This window comes from Cyprinodon tularosa, unplaced genomic scaffold (genome assembly GCF_016077235.1).
Source record: "Cyprinodon tularosa strain WSP-4 unplaced genomic scaffold, ASM1607723v1 ctg107, whole genome shotgun sequence".
Classification (NCBI taxonomy): domain Eukaryota; kingdom Metazoa; phylum Chordata; class Actinopteri; order Cyprinodontiformes; family Cyprinodontidae; genus Cyprinodon; species Cyprinodon tularosa.
This window is the reverse complement of record NW_024037860.1, coordinates 1,621,862-1,641,055: the sequence shown is the minus strand read 5'-3', so window position 1 is coordinate 1,641,055 and position 19,194 is coordinate 1,621,862. Positions and strand designations below refer to the sequence as shown.

Here is a 19,194-nt window from a genome sequence, read left to right as displayed (position 1 = left end):
GAGCCCGGCAGTGGTTAAACTAAGCCACTCACGGGCCAGGCCCACAGCTGCAGTCGCTCCGGGTGTGGGTGGAACACTGTCCCCGCACCCTGCGAGAGCAGGTCCCTGCGCAGCGGCAGCTCCCAAGGCTGGGCGCACAGCAACTGGAATATCTCCGCCAGCCAGTGTTGCGCTGGCCAGTGCGGAGCTATTAGGATCAGTCTGTGATTGAATGCCCTCACTCTGGCGAGAGTGGGGGGTATCAGGGCCAGCGGTGGAAACGCGTATAGCAGCTCGTGCGGGCTTACAACAGAATCTTCTTCTTCTCGAATATCTCCAGGAAGAACAGAGCAATATTGACGACATAGTTCAGCACCTGAATTTGACTGAACCACGTGGTTCAGTCTTTGAGACAAACGTTCTGGGAAATATTAGCGTTTCGTGTTCGTTTTGACTTTGTGTGGACGGGGCCCAAGTCTATCAAGAAAGTCAGATGTTGGTGAAATGCATTAGCATTATGTTACTGATAGATATCTTTAAAACGTTTGGTTATCTAACATAACCCCAGTTCTTAGAATAATATGAGCGAGGTGTCTCGCTATGGGATGCAGCCTCCTGCAGCCCTGATAGAAGCATCTATCTCAATCTGCCAATCCTGATTGGCCGGTGGAAGTGCCCGTCATACGCCACGCCCCGTAGCTCCGACTACTAAAGCGTGTGCGGATCACGGCACTCCAATTCAACAAGCAAACCTCTTCTCGCCGCCCTGCAAGAAGGGTCGTCTGGCGAGACACCTCGCTCATATTATTCTAAGAACTGGGGTTATGTTAGATAACCAAACGTTCTTTTTCATAATATTCACTCGGTGTCTCGCTATGGGATATGGTAGCTCCCGTATTGCCAGACAGCTTATCGAACAAGAACCGGCCGATGGGGAAGCTCCACAAGGTCAGTTATGACTCTAGGACCGCACTGGCCACGCACGGTCCAGACACGTCAAGCATGTAGAACCGGACAAAAGTCAGAGGCGAAGACCAATTCGCAGCTGAACAAATGTCCTGAACGGACACTCCCCGAAATAAAGCCCAGGACGCAGCCATCCCGCGGGTAGAGTGTGCACGCAGACCCGCCTGGGGCTGCAGACCCCTGCTTCCATACGCCAAAGCTATAGCCTCCACCACCCAGTGGGCGAGGCGTTGCTTTGTGATCGGCTGCCCCTTATGGGGCTCCGCCCAGGAGACAAAGAGCTGATCACTCATCCTGAAGCTCTGCGTCCTGTCCATATAAGAGCGCACGGCTCGAACAGGGCACAGCGTGTGCGCTCGCCGTTCACCTGGGGGGGCGGCGAACGCCGCTAGCTCGATCGGTGAACAAGAACCCACCACTTTAGGAACAAAGGCCGGGTTGGGTTTCAGAACCATACGCGTGTATTCCGGGTCGAACCGGGTACATGCGGGGTTCACAGAGAGCGCATGAATGTCGCTGACTCGTTTCGCAGAGGCCAGGGCCAGTAACAGCACTGTCTTGAGAGACAGATGTTTAAGACTGGACCCCAACAACGGTTCACATGGGGTCCCTTAAGCCCCTCCAGAACCACCGACAAATCCCACGGAGGCAGCAAAGGTCTGGAGACGGGGAGGAGCCTGCGGGCGCCCTTCATAAACCGACAAACCCAAGGGTGTTGGCTCGCCGTTTTGTCTCCAAATCCTATATGGCATGCTGCTATAGCTGCCAGATGAACCTTAACCGTGGAAAAAGCTTTTCCTTTATCAATCAGTTCCTGTAAAAACGACAGAATCGCTGGTACAGAACACTGAAAAGGAACGTAGTCCCGTTCAAGACACCACCGCTCAAACAGTCCCCACTTGGAGCCATATAGGTTCCTAGTGGAGGGAGCCCTGGCGTTTTGGATAGTATTAATTACACTCTGAGGGAGCCCGGCAGTGGTTAAACTAAGCCACTCACGGGCCAGGCCCACAGCTGCAGTCGCTCCGGGTGTGGGTGGAACACTGTCCCCGCACCCTGCGAGAGCAGGTCCCTGCGCAGCGGCAGCTCCCAAGGCTGGGCGCACAGCAACTGGAATATCTCCGCCAGCCAGTGTTGCGCTGGCCAGTGCGGAGCTATTAGGATCAGTCTGTGATTGAATGCCCTCACTCTGGCGAGAGTGGGGGGTATCAGGGCCAGCGGTGGAAACGCGTATAGCAGCTCGTGCGGGCTTACAACAGAATCTTCTTCTTCTCGAATATCTCCAGGAAGAACAGAGCAATATTGACGACATAGTTCAGCACCTGAATTTGACTGAACCACGTGGTTCAGTCTTTGAGACAAACGTTCTGGGAAATATTAGCGTTTCGTGTTCGTTTTGACTTTGTGTGGACGGGGCCCAAGTCTATCAAGAAAGTCAGATGTTGGTGAAATGCATTAGCATTATGTTACTGATAGATATCTTTAAAACGTTTGGTTATCTAACATAACCCCAGTTCTTAGAATAATATGAGCGAGGTGTCTCGCTATGGGATGCAGCCTCCTGCAGCCCTGATAGAAGCATCTATCTCAATCTGCCAATCCTGATTGGCCGGTGGAAGTGCCCGTCATACGCCACGCCCCGTAGCTCCGACTACTAAAGCGTGTGCGGATCACGGCACTCCAATTCAACAAGCAAACCTCTTCTCGCCGCCCTGCAAGAAGGGTCGTCTGGCGAGACACCTCGCTCATATTATTCTAAGAACTGGGGTTATGTTAGATAACCAAACGTTCTTTTTCATAATATTCACTCGGTGTCTCGCTATGGGATATGGTAGCTCCCGTATTGCCAGACAGCTTATCGAACAAGAACCGGCCGATGGGGAAGCTCCACAAGGTCAGTTATGACTCTAGGACCGCACTGGCCACGCACGGTCCAGACACGTCAAGCATGTAGAACCGGACAAAAGTCAGAGGCGAAGACCAATTCGCAGCTGAACAAATGTCCTGAACGGACACTCCCCGAAATAAAGCCCAGGACGCAGCCATCCCGCGGGTAGAGTGTGCACGCAGACCCGCCTGGGGCTGCAGACCCCTGCTTCCATACGCCAAAGCTATAGCCTCCACCACCCAGTGGGCGAGGCGTTGCTTTGTGATCGGCTGCCCCTTATGGGGCTCCGCCCAGGAGACAAAGAGCTGATCACTCATCCTGAAGCTCTGCGTCCTGTCCATATAAGAGCGCACGGCTCGAACAGGGCACAGCGTGTGCGCTCGCCGTTCACCTGGGGGGGCGGCGAACGCCGCTAGCTCGATCGGTGAACAAGAACCCACCACTTTAGGAACAAAGGCCGGGTTGGGTTTCAGAACCATACGCGTGTATTCCGGGTCGAACCGGGTACATGCGGGGTTCACAGAGAGCGCATGAATGTCGCTGACTCGTTTCGCAGAGGCCAGGGCCAGTAACAGCACTGTCTTGAGAGACAGATGTTTAAGACTGGACCCCAACAACGGTTCACATGGGGTCCCTTAAGCCCCTCCAGAACCACCGACAAATCCCACGGAGGCAGCAAAGGTCTGGAGACGGGGAGGAGCCTGCGGGCGCCCTTCATAAACCGACAAACCCAAGGGTGTTGGCTCGCCGTTTTGTCTCCAAATCCTATATGGCATGCTGCTATAGCTGCCAGATGAACCTTAACCGTGGAAAAAGCTTTTCCTTTATCAATCAGTTCCTGTAAAAACGACAGAATCGCTGGTACAGAACACTGAAAAGGAACGTAGTCCCGTTCAAGACACCACCGCTCAAACAGTCCCCACTTGGAGCCATATAGGTTCCTAGTGGAGGGAGCCCTGGCGTTTTGGATAGTATTAATTACACTCTGAGGGAGCCCGGCAGTGGTTAAACTAAGCCACTCACGGGCCAGGCCCACAGCTGCAGTCGCTCCGGGTGTGGGTGGAACACTGTCCCCGCACCCTGCGAGAGCAGGTCCCTGCGCAGCGGCAGCTCCCAAGGCTGGGCGCACAGCAACTGGAATATCTCCGCCAGCCAGTGTTGCGCTGGCCAGTGCGGAGCTATTAGGATCAGTCTGTGATTGAATGCCCTCACTCTGGCGAGAGTGGGGGGTATCAGGGCCAGCGGTGGAAACGCGTATAGCAGCTCGTGCGGGCTTACAACAGAATCTTCTTCTTCTCGAATATCTCCAGGAAGAACAGAGCAATATTGACGACATAGTTCAGCACCTGAATTTGACTGAACCACGTGGTTCAGTCTTTGAGACAAACGTTCTGGGAAATATTAGCGTTTCGTGTTCGTTTTGACTTTGTGTGGACGGGGCCCAAGTCTATCAAGAAAGTCAGATGTTGGTGAAATGCATTAGCATTATGTTACTGATAGATATCTTTAAAACGTTTGGTTATCTAACATAACCCCAGTTCTTAGAATAATATGAGCGAGGTGTCTCGCTATGGGATGCAGCCTCCTGCAGCCCTGATAGAAGCATCTATCTCAATCTGCCAATCCTGATTGGCCGGTGGAAGTGCCCGTCATACGCCACGCCCCGTAGCTCCGACTACTAAAGCGTGTGCGGATCACGGCACTCCAATTCAACAAGCAAACCTCTTCTCGCCGCCCTGCAAGAAGGGTCGTCTGGCGAGACACCTCGCTCATATTATTCTAAGAACTGGGGTTATGTTAGATAACCAAACGTTCTTTTTCATAATATTCACTCGGTGTCTCGCTATGGGATATGGTAGCTCCCGTATTGCCAGACAGCTTATCGAACAAGAACCGGCCGATGGGGAAGCTCCACAAGGTCAGTTATGACTCTAGGACCGCACTGGCCACGCACGGTCCAGACACGTCAAGCATGTAGAACCGGACAAAAGTCAGAGGCGAAGACCAATTCGCAGCTGAACAAATGTCCTGAACGGACACTCCCCGAAATAAAGCCCAGGACGCAGCCATCCCGCGGGTAGAGTGTGCACGCAGACCCGCCTGGGGCTGCAGACCCCTGCTTCCATACGCCAAAGCTATAGCCTCCACCACCCAGTGGGCGAGGCGTTGCTTTGTGATCGGCTGCCCCTTATGGGGCTCCGCCCAGGAGACAAAGAGCTGATCACTCATCCTGAAGCTCTGCGTCCTGTCCATATAAGAGCGCACGGCTCGAACAGGGCACAGCGTGTGCGCTCGCCGTTCACCTGGGGGGGCGGCGAACGCCGCTAGCTCGATCGGTGAACAAGAACCCACCACTTTAGGAACAAAGGCCGGGTTGGGTTTCAGAACCATACGCGTGTATTCCGGGTCGAACCGGGTACATGCGGGGTTCACAGAGAGCGCATGAATGTCGCTGACTCGTTTCGCAGAGGCCAGGGCCAGTAACAGCACTGTCTTGAGAGACAGATGTTTAAGACTGGACCCCAACAACGGTTCAAATGGGGTCCCTTAAGCCCCTCCAGAACCACCGACAAATCCCACGGAGGCAGCAAAGGTCTGGAGACGGGGAGGAGCCTGCGGGCACCCTTCATAAACCGACAAACCCAAGGGTGTTGGCTCGCCGTTTTGTCTCCAAATCCTATATGGCATGCTGCTATAGCTGCCAGATAAACCTTAACCGTGGAAAAAGCTTTTCCTTTATCAATCAGTTCCTGTAAAAACGACAGAATCGCTGGTACAGAACACTGAAAAGGAACGTAGTCCCGTTCAAGACACCACCGCTCAAACAGTCCCCACTTGGAGCCATATAGGTTCCTAGTGGAGGGAGCCCTGGCGTTTTGGATAGTATTAATTACACTCTGAGGGAGCCCGGCAGTGGTTAAACTAAGCCACTCACGGGCCAGGCCCACAGCTGCAGTCGCTCCGGGTGTGGGTGGAACACTGTCCCCGCACCCTGCGAGAGCAGGTCCCTGCGCAGCGGCAGCTCCCAAGGCTGGGCGCACAGCAACTGGAATATCTCCGCCAGCCAGTGTTGCGCTGGCCAGTGCGGAGCTATTAGGATCAGTCTGTGATTGAATGCCCTCACTCTGGCGAGAGTGGGGGGTATCAGGGCCAGCGGTGGAAACGCGTATAGCAGCTCGTGCGGCCAGGCGTGCGCTAGTGTGTCTACGCCCAGAGGGGCATTCAGAGTGCTCAGAGAGAAGAACAGCTCGCATCGAGCGTTTTCCCTGGACGCGAACAGATCTATCTGAGCGCGCCCGTAGCGCGCCCATATCTGCTCCACGACCTGTGGGTGCAGCGTCCATTCCCCGTACACTGGCGCGCCTCTGGACAGCAGGTCCGCACCCGTGTTTAAGTCTCCCGGGACGTGCGTCGCTCTCAGGGAGAGAAAGTGGGCACTGCTCCAGAGAATCAGGTCGCGCGCCAGATTGTGCAACATGCGGGAGCGCAGGCCCCCTTGGCGGTTGATATACGCCACTGTTGTCGTGTTGTCCGTCCTCACCAGGACATGGTGACCCGAGAGGAATGGGAGGAAGTGTCTCAGAGAAAGAAACACCGCCGAAAGTTCGAGAAAGTTTATGTGAAGGCGCTGGAGAGCCTGGCTCCAGCGACCCCTCACAGACCTGCCCTCGTGAATGCCACCCCAGCCTGATAGGCTGGCATCCGTGGTTACCACTTTCCTGGACGAGACGGTGCCCATAGGCACCCCTTGGGTCAGGAAGGACGGGGCTCGCCAACAGCGCAGAGCTGTTATACAGTCCGCTGTGACCGTTATCCGCCGTTCGCCATGACGCACGGGGTCCATTCGGAGCGAAGCGACCCAGCGCTGAAAGTTCCGCATGTGAAGGCGGCCGAGGCGAATCACGAGGATGGCTGAGGCCATCAGACCCAGCAACCGAAGGCACAGTCTGAACTGGACAGACCTGTGCAGACGGAATTGTGCAAGGCACGCTCTGAAAGCCGTCACTCTTTCCTCTGACAGGCGGGCTGTGAACGGAACAGAGCGCAGGGATAATCCCAGAAAGCATATCTCCTGCGTTGGAGATAGGTGGCTTTTTTCCATATTTATCACAAAACCCAAATCCATCAGGTGTTTTGTGACAATGTGTGTGTGAACCCTGGCTTCCTGTTCTGACTGCGCTAACAGGAGCCAGTCGTCTAAATACGTGGCCAGACGTATCCCCCGGCGTCTGAGCGGGGCTACCGCGGCCTCTGTGCACCGTATGAAAACCCTCGGACTGAGAGACAGACCGAATGGTAGAACACGGTATTCGTAACACACCCCTTGAAAGGCAAATCGGAGATATTGTCTGTGAGGGGGATAAATGGGAATGTGGACATACGCGTCTTTCAGATCCACGGACGAAAACCAGTCGTTCGGTCTTACTAGACGCAACAGTGCTGCATGTGTCAGCATCCTGAACTTGTATTTCCGCAGGAATTTGTTCAGGGCTCTTAAGTCCAGAATAGGGCGGATTCCTCTCCCCCCCCCGTTTGGGGACGAGGAAGTATCTGGAATAAAACCCTGACAGACTCTGTTCGGGAGATACGACAGAAACTGCTCGTTTGTCTATCAGAGAGAGAATTTCCTCCCGTAAAACTCGAGCTGATTCTCCCTGTGCATGTGAGTGTATTACACCAGAGAAGCGGGGAGGGACAGTGGCGAATTGAAGCCTGTATCCCCGGGAAATTGTGCGCAACACCCACGGTGGAGCTGCTGCTGCTCTCCAGCTTTCCCATCTGAGAGAAAGCGGGGGAACATATTGCGGCTCCTGCCCCGCGCCCCCCTGTGGTGGAACCGAGAAATGATTCTCGGGCACCACCGGAGGCACGGTGGGGCGCTCTGCTCTGCTCCGCGGGGACAGCGGTGCCCGTCCCGGGAGCAGAGCTGCAGGGGGCTGAGCGGCCACCCTGCTTATGGAGAGAGCATCGTCTGTTTTGGCTTTTTTTATTATCTGCACCCTCGGCTTGTGGCCTGGCTGTGACAGATTTATTTTTATTTTGACACCATTTTTTCTTTGAACAAGGGTGTGTGACTGTGCTTGTGGACATTCCACTAGGGGCGCAACCGCGCAGACCTCCGGGGCGATGTCCTTCTCCTCGCGGACCGGCTCTGGGATGGGCAACGGTGGCGTGGGGTGCGCACAAACAAGCCAAAACGGTGGGCCTGCGCAACGGGGAACAGCAGGCTGCACCAACTGAGGAACTGGCGGCTGTCAGGCCGCCCTCTTTTTCTTCCTCGCCTGTGGGACCGAGCTCGCGGCGGCTGTGGGCGGCGGCGGCGTAGCGGTCGTGGAGGCAGGTTTCCCCTGCCAGCCGGCTCCGCGCTCCTTCCTCATTGGAGGGGGCGGACCTGGCGGTGGTGGCCGTCTTGGTATCTTAAAACGCGGCGGCTGGGAGGCTGCATGCGCAAAGGTTTTGCGTTGCACCGGAGGTGAAGGCGCAGGGGCTTTCCGAGGGAGACAAAGTTTGAGGGCCTCGTTGTCCTTTTTCTTTGCCTCACATCTTTGCTGCATTGTGGCCAATGCAGAGCCGAAGATGCCTTCAGGGACGATCGGCATATCCAGGATGTCATCCCGCTCCCTGTCGGTCAGGTTAGCGAGACTGAGCCATCGCGCTCGCTCCTGGACGATGAGGGTTGCCATCACCTTCCCTGTGGCCTGGACCGCGACACGTTGGATACGGAGAGACAGGTCCGCGATGACCGCCATCTCCTCCCACGCATCCGGGTCTTGCTCCTCAGCAGACGCGCCAAACAACTCCGCTTGGTAGGCAGTGAGGATGGAGAGGGCGCTGAGGGCTCTGGCCGAGAGGGCTGCTGCTTTGTATGCCTTTTCGGTCAGCGCAGACTGAAACCGTTCGGGCTTAGCTGGCAGCGTCGGGCGCCTGGGGGAAGCTGCAGACAGCTGGCTCACGCTGCCTGGGCAGAGGTGCGCAGCTACCGGGAATTCCACCGGAGGCATGGAGAGGAGGCCGTGGGCGTCCATCGCCTCGCAGTCGAGGGATGCTGCGCCCGAAATAGGGCTCCTGTTGCTGTATGGGCAGCTAGTCCATGTTTTGGAGAGCTCCGTCAGCAACTCGGGGAAGACAGGGAGAAGCTGCTTCACCGCATTTCGTGCCAGGGGAAGCCGTTTGCCTTCGTAGCGGGACCGGGTGGGCTCCGCTATTGCGACCGGCCAGGGAATCTCCAGCTTCTCTGCCGCGCGTTTGCACACGTCGAGCAGGTCCACATGGAGGGAGGGAGCTGGTGAGCTCGCTCCCCTGTCTTCCTTGGTGGAAGGGCACGGCGGTTTAGGCCTCTCAGGCTGTGCTGGGGCCATGAAGGTGTCATCCTCTTCCTCGTCCTCTGATATGAGGAACGAGGTGTCGTCATCCTCCTCCATGGGGCTGACTTCCAGCACGTCTTCCTCGGGAAACGGGGGGGCATGGAGCTGCTCGCACTGGGCACCCCAGTCGTAGTCAGTCTCCGGAGCTTCCCCAGCTGTGTCCACGTCCTCCTCCGCGGCTGCACCTTGTGCGGCGGTGGGGAGGAATGGGTCACGGTCCGAGACGCTAACCTGGCGGGCTAGCCTGCGTCTGAGGCTCTTAACCGTGAACACTTTGCAGTGTCCACAGGAGCCGGGAATTTCTAGGGCCAACCTGGCGTGGTCGACTCCCAGACAGGTACTGCACACCGGGTGGGTGTCCTTCCCTGAAATTTTATTCCCGCAGCCACAAAGACGGTAGTCTCCCCTGGCGTGGGGGTTTTGGACGGCCGCCATTTCCCGACGAGCTGGAGTGCTGGTAGGGAAAGGAACCGTAGCTAGCTGGCGTGCTAGCGTGGCGGGGTCGAGGAAGTAGCTGGTGTGCTAAATGCTCGTCCGACTCGAGCGTCTGTGGAGGGGAGCCGAGAGGGATTCCGCCGTGAAGAGAGAAAAAAAGGATACCGGTCCGGTCTGGAGTGAGCGGACAGGGCAGAAGCCAGAGCACAGTGCTAGCGTCCGGCGATGGAAACTAGCAAGGTCCGTCTGTGGGCAGTTAAGCTAGCGAAGGCTCCGACGTGAGATAAGCTCTCAGGTGAGAAGAGGTTGTGAATTGGAGTGCCGTGATCCGCACACGCTTTAGTAGTCGGAGCTACGGGGCGTGGCGTATGACGGGCACTTCCACCGGCCAATCAGGATTGGCAGATTGAGATAGATGCTTCTATCAGGGCTGCAGGAGGCTGCATCCCATAGCGAGACACCGAGTGAATATTATGAAAAAGAACAGGCTTTTTATTTTACCCTTTACAACGAAAACATTGTTTGATGAGCATCGACACCTCAGTAATTCAGAGCTGATATAATTGTAAGCATGTAGCCTATTTTTCTGCCTTTACTTTTGGTTGGAACTTCCTGTTCTGTTTTGTGGATGTGACATCTACCTCGTTCATGTTAAAGAAAAAGTCCGGCCACATTCAAAAGTCAAACTTCTGAAAGTATCTTGAATATAAAATTATTACATCCTGTTCAATAAATGATAAGTGTTTTTAATTAAGAGTAATTTTCATTTGAATGTGCTTTACTGGAGGCATCCATGTTCGTCAAAGAACACTACTGCCACCTAGCGGTTTGTGACATCACTGTGCGGTATCGGCTGTTGAGCAAGTCCCAGTGCTGTATCTGGTGTTTGTCACAACGCGCTATTATCCAAGTCATCTTGAAAACATTCTTCTTTGAAATGTTGGCTACATATTACGTGTTTTTTCTCTGGCCAGAAGTTCAATGGCAAACCCTCCCTCTTCAAGTTGGCAATCCAACGATGAACCCGTGGTGGATCATGAATCGGAAAGGTGAAATAGCTAATCTTTTTTTTCAGTTTTACCCAAAGTATTCCAACATCCAACTGCCTTGCATGTGACCATTGTCACTTTAAGTATAGCTCTCGCGAATTTCAAAGGTAAATTGCTCCCGAAATCTAAAATAATTTTTGTTGATTGCAGATGTGTCTTATAGTTCCCATCGATTTTGCGCGTAAAGCGGGAAGAATGTCGCTAGACTTACCCCACCGTGACTTCACTGCCAGAAGATGTCAAGAGTGAGGTGTTACTATATTTTGGCAAGATAGCCGCTCCCCGTCTCGCAACGGAAATTATTTTTTTTACTGATTAAAGCCAAATTCATTAAATCACCACAAATGTAGTAGTTTTAGGTAAAGATAATGATCCATTGATCATTGCTTGGTGACCGGACTTTTCTTTAAATGGTTTTAAATGGGTCCAACCTAGCTAACAATTCAAACATTATATTCAAAACGGATTTTGTGGATACTCAGAAGCAAACTGGATCAAGCTCAACTCAGACACTAAAAGCAACTCCACATATAATGAAATACAGGTATGTAAAAAAAATGTTTTTATTTGTATGAGGCAGCTGCAAATGAGTATTTTAACACCTGTCTATCAGCCAGAATTCTGACTCTCAAAGACCTCTCAATCTGCCTTCAAAATGTCAACCTCCACTATTCATTATCCTAAATTGGATGCACCTGTTTGAGGTCGTTAGCTGCATAAAGACACCTGTCCATCCCATACAATCAGTAAGAATCCAATTAACATGGCCAAGACCAAAGAGCTATCACAAGACACCAGAGACAAATTTGTACAACTCCTCAAAGCTGGAAATGGCTACGGGGAAATTGCCAACCAGTTGGTGAAAAAGGTTCACTGTTGGAGCAATCATTAGAAAAGGGAAGAGGCTAAACATAACCCTCAGTCTCCCTCGGACTGGGGCTCCATGCGAGATATCACTTAGTGCGTTCTCTATAATCCTAAGGAAGGTGAGAAATCAGCCCAGAACAACACAGGAGGAGCTGGTCAAGGACCGGAAAAGAGCTGGGACCACCGTTTCCAAGGTTACTACTGGTTATACCCTGAGACGTCATGGTTTGAAATCATGCTTGGGACGGAAAGTTCCCTGCCTAAACCAGCACAAACTTTTTGGGCATGATTCCAGTAACCATGTTTGGGGGAAGAAGAATGATGAGTACCATCCCAAGAACACCAACCCTACTGTGAAGCATGGGGAGGGTAGCATGATGCTTTGGGGTGTTTTTCTGCACAAGGGACAGGGCGACTGCACTGTATTAATGAGAGGATGACCGAAGCCATGTATACTGCAAGATTTTGGGGAACAACCTTCTTCCCTCAGTTAGAGCATTTGAGATGTGGCGAGGCTGGGTCTTCCAACATGACAATGACCCGAAGCACACAGCCAGGATAACCAAGGAGTGGCTCTGGAAGAAGCATATCAAGGTTCTGGCATGGCCTAGCCAGTCTCCAGACATAAATCCAATAAAGAATCTTTGGAGAGAGCTTGAATTCCATGTTTCTCAGCAACAGCCCAGAAACCTGACTGATCTAGAGAAGATCTGTGAGGAGGAGCGGGTCAAAATCCCTCCTGCAGTGTGTTCAAACCTGGTGAAAAACTACAGGAAATGTTTGACATCTTTAAACATTAACATGGATTTTCTCAGTTGTTCAAATACTTATTCGCAGCTGTACCATACGAATAAATAGTTAAGAAAACATACATTGTGATTTCTGGATTTTATTTTAGATTATTCCTCTCACAGAGAACCTGCACAATTTCAGACCCCTCCATGAATTCTAAGTGGGAGAACTTGCAAAATAGCAGGGTGTCCAAATACTTATTTTTCTCACTATATAGGCACTTCTTTATAGTATTTCCATTTTCAGTGATATGTCCTAAAAGGTCAGAGCTAGCAAAACAGATGTAAGACTCTCTTCAAAGTAAAACTAGATTATCTACTGAGGAATGTCAGCTATTCATCCAAGATACTACAACAGATACTTGACAGTTTCTAGTATTTTCAGTCAACCATTTGACTTTTTGCGGTTTTGGTTTATTGTGCCGGATGTTTTACGGAAGAAAAACAAGTCTGTCTCAGTATGTTATTGAGTAATTTCTTTGAGGATGTTTCTTAGAATTGGTAAAGGAGAACCTCACCTGTGTTGGTTATATACAATTTGTATAAAATAACAGTTTAAAATCAGTTGATTACAGGATCCCAGATTTATCGTCTGGCGTCTATGCTAAGAGTTTTGTTTTAAAAACTTTTAAAAGGAGGAAATGCAAGTTACTGCTGTGTATATTAGATATAATATCTGAGTGAAAAATTCCTTTTAACTCTTAGTTTTAAGAATCAAGATTGATTGTTTATTTGATTTCAGAAAAAAAATGTTGTTTTCAGTCTTCTCTGATAAAGTGTTTCTTCTTGATGCATTTTAATATTAGACAGGTTTTAATTTAGAATTTGCATTGTATTCTTTTCTTTATTTTGTACATTGTTAATATTTTAACTGCAGCTTTGATTTATTTTTGTTTTAAATGCAGTTAACATTCAGTGTTGATATTTTGTGCAGCACTTCCTGCAACTCAGGTTGCTTTGAGCACGCTAGAGAAATAAACTTGAGTGTTAATCTAATTCTTATCAGCGTCCAGCCATCGTGTTACCATGCCATCACTCAAAACAGAAACTCAAAGCCACATATAGACATATACAACTGGTTCTAATGTGATACAAAAGATCGATGACTAACATGCCATGGAAACATAACTTTAGCAACATTTAGTGAGTTGGAAGAAAACAATTTTTGACAACGTCCTCACTGATGACAGAAAATTATTGTATTCCCTAAATTTGCACTGGAAAAAATCGAAATCTAGCTAAGTGATTTTTTCTTAAAATAAGTACATTTGTTCTTGGATTGCGGAGGTAAAAGAGACATTTTGCCAATGGAACAAGACAATTTACACTTGAAATAAGAAACAGAATCGCATTGTCCAATTTCAAGTGCATATCATCTAATTGTCTTATTTTAAGATAAAAAATTCTAATTCAATTGGGAAATCTCATTTACCTACTCAAATAAAGGGTAAATACACTTAATTTAAGAAATTTTTACTTATTTCTAGATCATTTTTCAAGTGTGAGACCTAAAAGCCACACATTCAAGCATGATTTTACCAATACTTTACTATATGAAGGGACATAAAGAGAAGATGCCATCAGTTGGACATATTTTCTAAACCTGTATGATGAAATACCCACATGCCTTTTACGTCCTATATCAGTCTGCTTAAACTCACTCTGATAACTATACCGGTTTTAACAGCGCAGATAGAATCTACTATGTACCATTTAAAAACATGAGTAAAAAGCACAGTTTCTCTGATGGTGTCAAGTCTGTACTTTTTGCAGCCTTTCAGACAATGACTGCCAGCCACCACTCCCTTCCGATGCATTAACAATACCACAACACAAGGTCTACCTATTCTCTGTTCTGTCATTGTCCTGCCAGTTTCATAAATATAAATGCAAATCAGAGTTCAAAATACCTTTCAGTAAAGTGATCTCTTTTTGAATAGAGCTGGGAAGATCCATTTGGGCTTCTTAAGCTTTTCTTGAAGAGTGATGAAAAATAGAGTAGTAAATGTTTCAATCGTCTGGTCTCCTTCCTCTGGCGAGATGAAAGAAATCTCTCCCTGTCTGACCAGATTCCTGTGTCTGAACTCTTTTCTCTTTTTGGTCACTTTCCTGCCCCGCAGGTCGACTGAACGGGACTCCCCTCTCTGCTTTGATTCGTGCCATGAACAATGTGAGTGTGCACAGATACACTCTTATTCATTTACAGTCATGCATACACACAGATGCACACAATGAAGTATTTTCTGTGCAGAGTAAAAAGCTCCTCCCTCCCCCCCCACTTGTCTTTTATAATAAAACTGGATCTCTGGTTCAGTAAAGCAACTATCCTTCACTCAATAAGAAACAATACTAAATATTGACCGATAAGGTTTTTTAAGGCCGATACTGATTATTTTCTAATTGGCCAAAACCATTCCCCAGTATGTACAGCCATTATTTTTTTGGCTGATTTGAGGCAATATTTCTTTTTTTCCCTTCTTCCTCCAATTATACAACAAAGCATGGCTGCTGGATGCACTGATGAAAAGGCCAGCGTATGCACGGATCAACCGATACTGATATGGGGAAAAAAAGGCAGCATTAGCCAAAAATATCAGCCAGCCAATGTATCGGTGTGTCTCTACCCAGCACTAGACCTGAATCTCCATTTCTACACAGTTCTGATTTTGCACTCCTGTACTGGAAAAGTCGAAAATAACACTTTTAATTTATATTTTTAATCAAATGAATTACGGGATCTGTAATTATTTAATCGAATTAATTGACTAAATAAACCACCCTTTCAATTAAAAAAACATTTTTATCCTCAATATTTAATACATAATCATGTAAGTGCAACAAAATGTATGTATACATTGTTTTTAATCCAACTATTTAGGTTATTTAGACATTGTATTAGTTAAATGTTAATTTCAAATGTTAATATAATATTTTAGCTGTTATGTTATGTTTTTAGAAACCCCTGATATTTTATACAATTTCCCATGAAAAACAAATTCTATAGAAGTGTGAACAGAATATTGACATTACATGTAGTTATAGCACCATTCCTTCCACCAAATATTGGACATATATATATATATATATATATATATATATATATATATATATATATATATATATATAGATATATATATATATATATATATATATATATATATATATATATAGATATATATATATATATATATATATATATATATATATATATATATATAGATATATATATATATATATATATATATATATATATATATATATATATATATATATATATATAAGGTCAGAACTCTTAACGTAGATGGGAATCATGAAGAAAGAGATGTGGGAGCACTCAGCTTCGCTGACAAAGATGTGAGTTGTTTGGGAGGGCAAGAAACACATTGATGATAAATTAAGGAATTAGGCGACTTTTTACGTGCCTGAGGGGTCCCCGCTGATGCTACTGACAAGACAGCTAGTCTCTAAAACAGACATGGCTACGGCTTGATGCTAAGATGTTTGATAGCTGTCAGAATTCTGAGAGTAAAGTCAGAATTTTGACTTTTTTTCTCATATTATACAAAAAATAATTTACAAATCAGTTAACTTACTTTATTTTTTCAGTGGCACTAATCCTCTTCTGAAGGTTGTATCATACAAATAAATAGTTAAGAATACTTACACAGGCTGTATAAAATTGTAGTATCCCATCTTCTTAGGTCCTTACAAATGTTCTGTCTTTACTTTGCTGCTTTTAAAGTCTACGGGACTTTTATTAAACATAACTGTATCTTTGGAGGAATGTCAGACAAAGCTTCAACAAAAAGTATTTCCTTTCCTTTGTTATCTTGGCTATGTCACAAGACAAATAAAAGAGGACACCAAGTCATTAACTCTCCTCTGGTTAATATTAACAATAAAAAGACAAAAACATTTTTATGCAAATCTCCAAGAAAGTCTAGCTTTGATCCACTGTCAAGGCATTAGAGTCTGCGTACACTTTAAAACTTTTTTAATTAGACATTCTTCAGAGTTTTCTTTAACTTCAATAAACATTTAAACCCCTGGTGAGAGGGTTCACAAGCTTTTTCTTTTTGTAGGGCAGACAGACAGACAGACAAGGCTACATTACACTTCTTAAGTTAAAGACCTCAAGTACTGAAGACATTAAGGCTTTTTTTTAACATTCTGTTATTACATTCCTATGAAAGTTTTTTTCACATCCTACTGTGGAAATGCAGCAGAAAATTTATGGCTAATCAAAGAAAACGCCTGGCAGCAAAAACTATCAACATACAAAGCAGCTTGTGTTTCAGAGAGCTACTGGCTCTCAGCTCAGTAGTCTGCGTGCTTTGTGTACATCAGGCTGGTAGTCCTGCTGTGGACATCCAGACAAAACATTCCTTCTGGCTGAAGTCACTCAGCCAGTCAAATCTCCAGCCCAATGTACGGGCTTAAAGCTGGAGGCAGGAGTCAGCAGGAGAGCAGCCTCCCCATCAGGAGAGCCAGTCTGGGATAAAACAGCTCAGGGTAAAAGTGCGAACACAGCAGATCAACATTTCACTTCTAAGAGATAATATTCCTGAGGCATAGAAATTATATCTAAATTGTTTAACAAAGGCAGCTTTAAATGTTATTATTCAGTGTTGCATCAAATGCATTTAAAAACCAGTAGTTTTTCTTATTTTTTTTTGTTGTTGAATAAAGTCGAACTTATTAGTTTTTTTGCAGACAAACCTAGAAGTTAAGATCAACAAATCTTTTTTTATTCATGCTGACAGGCAATCAGCCGGAAAATGTGCCTTCCCTCTAAACCAAGGGAGATTTTCTTACAGTTCCTTTACAAGGTTGAATGAATGTGGAGTTCCATTGGGAATTAAAACAGGGATGTGATTAAATCCCTCACCCCCTATTAAAATAATAAAATCTGGTTCCATATGTCACCAGTGTCCACTGGCTCCTTCATGAAAAAAACAAAAACAACCAGTTTTTTTGTATAAAAATGGGTCGTCTTCTACACTGACTAAGATTAATTGCACTAAAGGGAGGAAAAGTAGCAGAATTCAAGTAAACAAAACTATGTCGAGTGGAAAGGGATTAAATGATCTCAAGAGGTTTCCCACCCACATTGGGATCCACAGACTTCGCTTCTCTAAAATTGAAACAGGGCCTTCTGACAGTGCCAGTATCCTTTCAGTAGTCAGCTACTGAGAATAAACTGATTATATTCTACCGTTGGAAAATGCACAGTGAGCTAAGACATGTTGGGCAGTAATTATCTCTTTCAGCTTGTGGCAATGTTTAAACAAAGTCAAAGTTTTCCACCCTTTTTAGGATTCCCTTAAAAAAATGTTTCCCTTTTTAACATTCAGGTTTCTTGTTATGAGGGCAGTGATCCACTAGGGGCTGTCCTTGCCCTGTAAAGTCTCAATAAGGTTTGCTATGGAAAAATCAGGCCATAGCAGACGTATACAATGATAAGTTGTACAACCTAAGGCATATTAACCATGTGAGGAAACTGTACAATGATCACTACCTTATCAGCTTAACAGAAGCAGTTCACTGGTATGAAATGTACAGGTAGGTTAAAATAAAGAGTCCATAGTCAGTCTTTAAGCTCTGGCATCTTGCATGTTTTAGATGTTTCCCTTGTTCAGCACACCTGAATTAAATGCATGGTTCATTCTCATTCCCCTGCAGAAATTGATGGCATGCTGAAGAGGCACTTCAACCATCTGAATCAGCTGTTTGCAGCAGGGACATTTCTAAAACATGGAGGACACTGGCCCCTGAGGACTGGAGTTAAACACTACTGTTCCGCAGTGAGAAACATTATTCACAAGCGGAAAATATTTAAGACAGCTGACACTTTTCCCAGGAGGGGAAAGGACGTCCAAGCAAAACCCCTGCAAGGTCAGCCGGAGCAGAGCTTAAAGAAATTATAAAAGAAAGAGTTTCATCTCTGATTCCTCAGGCCTTAGCTTGATACTGTAGATGTTAGATATTATTACAAAGATGTAACAAAACAAAATAACAGATGTTTTGTGACCTTATTCCCAATAAATGATCTGAAAATATATTTAAACCTTTCTAAAGTCAGTCACATGACCATCTGTCCTACAGCCAAAATTGGCCAGAATGGTTTGATTATCAGGGCAATGAACCCAAACACAGCAGCCTACATAATGCCCACTCAAAACAGAACCTGTGTTCTTATTGCCCACTTTCAGTTCAGACCATAACCTTATTTAATGAAGGGACGTTATTTAATCATACAGCATCTTCAGACACATACATATTTTAAACCTTTCTATATTTAATCAAAGTTCTTTTGTTCTTCCTGTGCTTTTAAAGTTGATGTAACACTACGAGTCAATCATTATATATTCCCTTTGCATAATGAAGAACTACCCTTAATCAGCCCTGAACTTTACAAGTCATAAAAAAGTACTTCTCCTATTTATGTTCTCTAAACATTTTCAGCCTTTCAGAAACAGAATAAGGAATGTATCGGCTGGTTTCAAAGTCCGGTGGAAGATATTAGAGATTAACTAATACAGTGTTTTGAGATACCCATACTGATTATTTTGACATCAGTCTAACTGATCTGTGATATGCTGATTTTTGAGACCAATTTTTGGCTCCAGTATTGTTTTGTTTTGTTTTGTTTTTGAATTTATAAAAAAATATTATCCAGTCAAAAATTTTATTAAATAGTAAATGTAGGGTTAGGCAATACACCTGATCTTTACACGTGGCTGTTGAAAGCACAAATAAATCAGCAAACATGCACATATCAGCCCATGTCAACTTCCACATCAACTTCCCATTCCAAACAATTAATAAATAAATACATTAAAAATTTTATTATT

The 19,194-nt window shown here is 46.7% G+C and overlaps 1 protein-coding gene across 5 annotated transcripts in view; it reads right to left on the bottom strand.

The window, feature by feature from the left end:
- LOC119785934 (plectin-like) overlaps positions 1-19,194 on the bottom strand; it is a 158,830-nt gene that overhangs the window by 107,528 nt on the left and 32,108 nt on the right. The window contains exon 1 of one of the 5 annotated variants that reach the window (XM_038289043.1): positions 14,251-14,311. The exons of the other annotated variants lie outside the window; for them this stretch is intronic. Within the exon in view, the coding sequence (XP_038144971.1) occupies positions 14,251-14,296 (46 nt within the window). The 5' untranslated portion in view covers positions 14,297-14,311. Of the gene's footprint in view, positions 1-14,250; positions 14,312-19,194 lie in introns of those variants that run through there. 5 annotated transcript variants of the gene reach the window in all.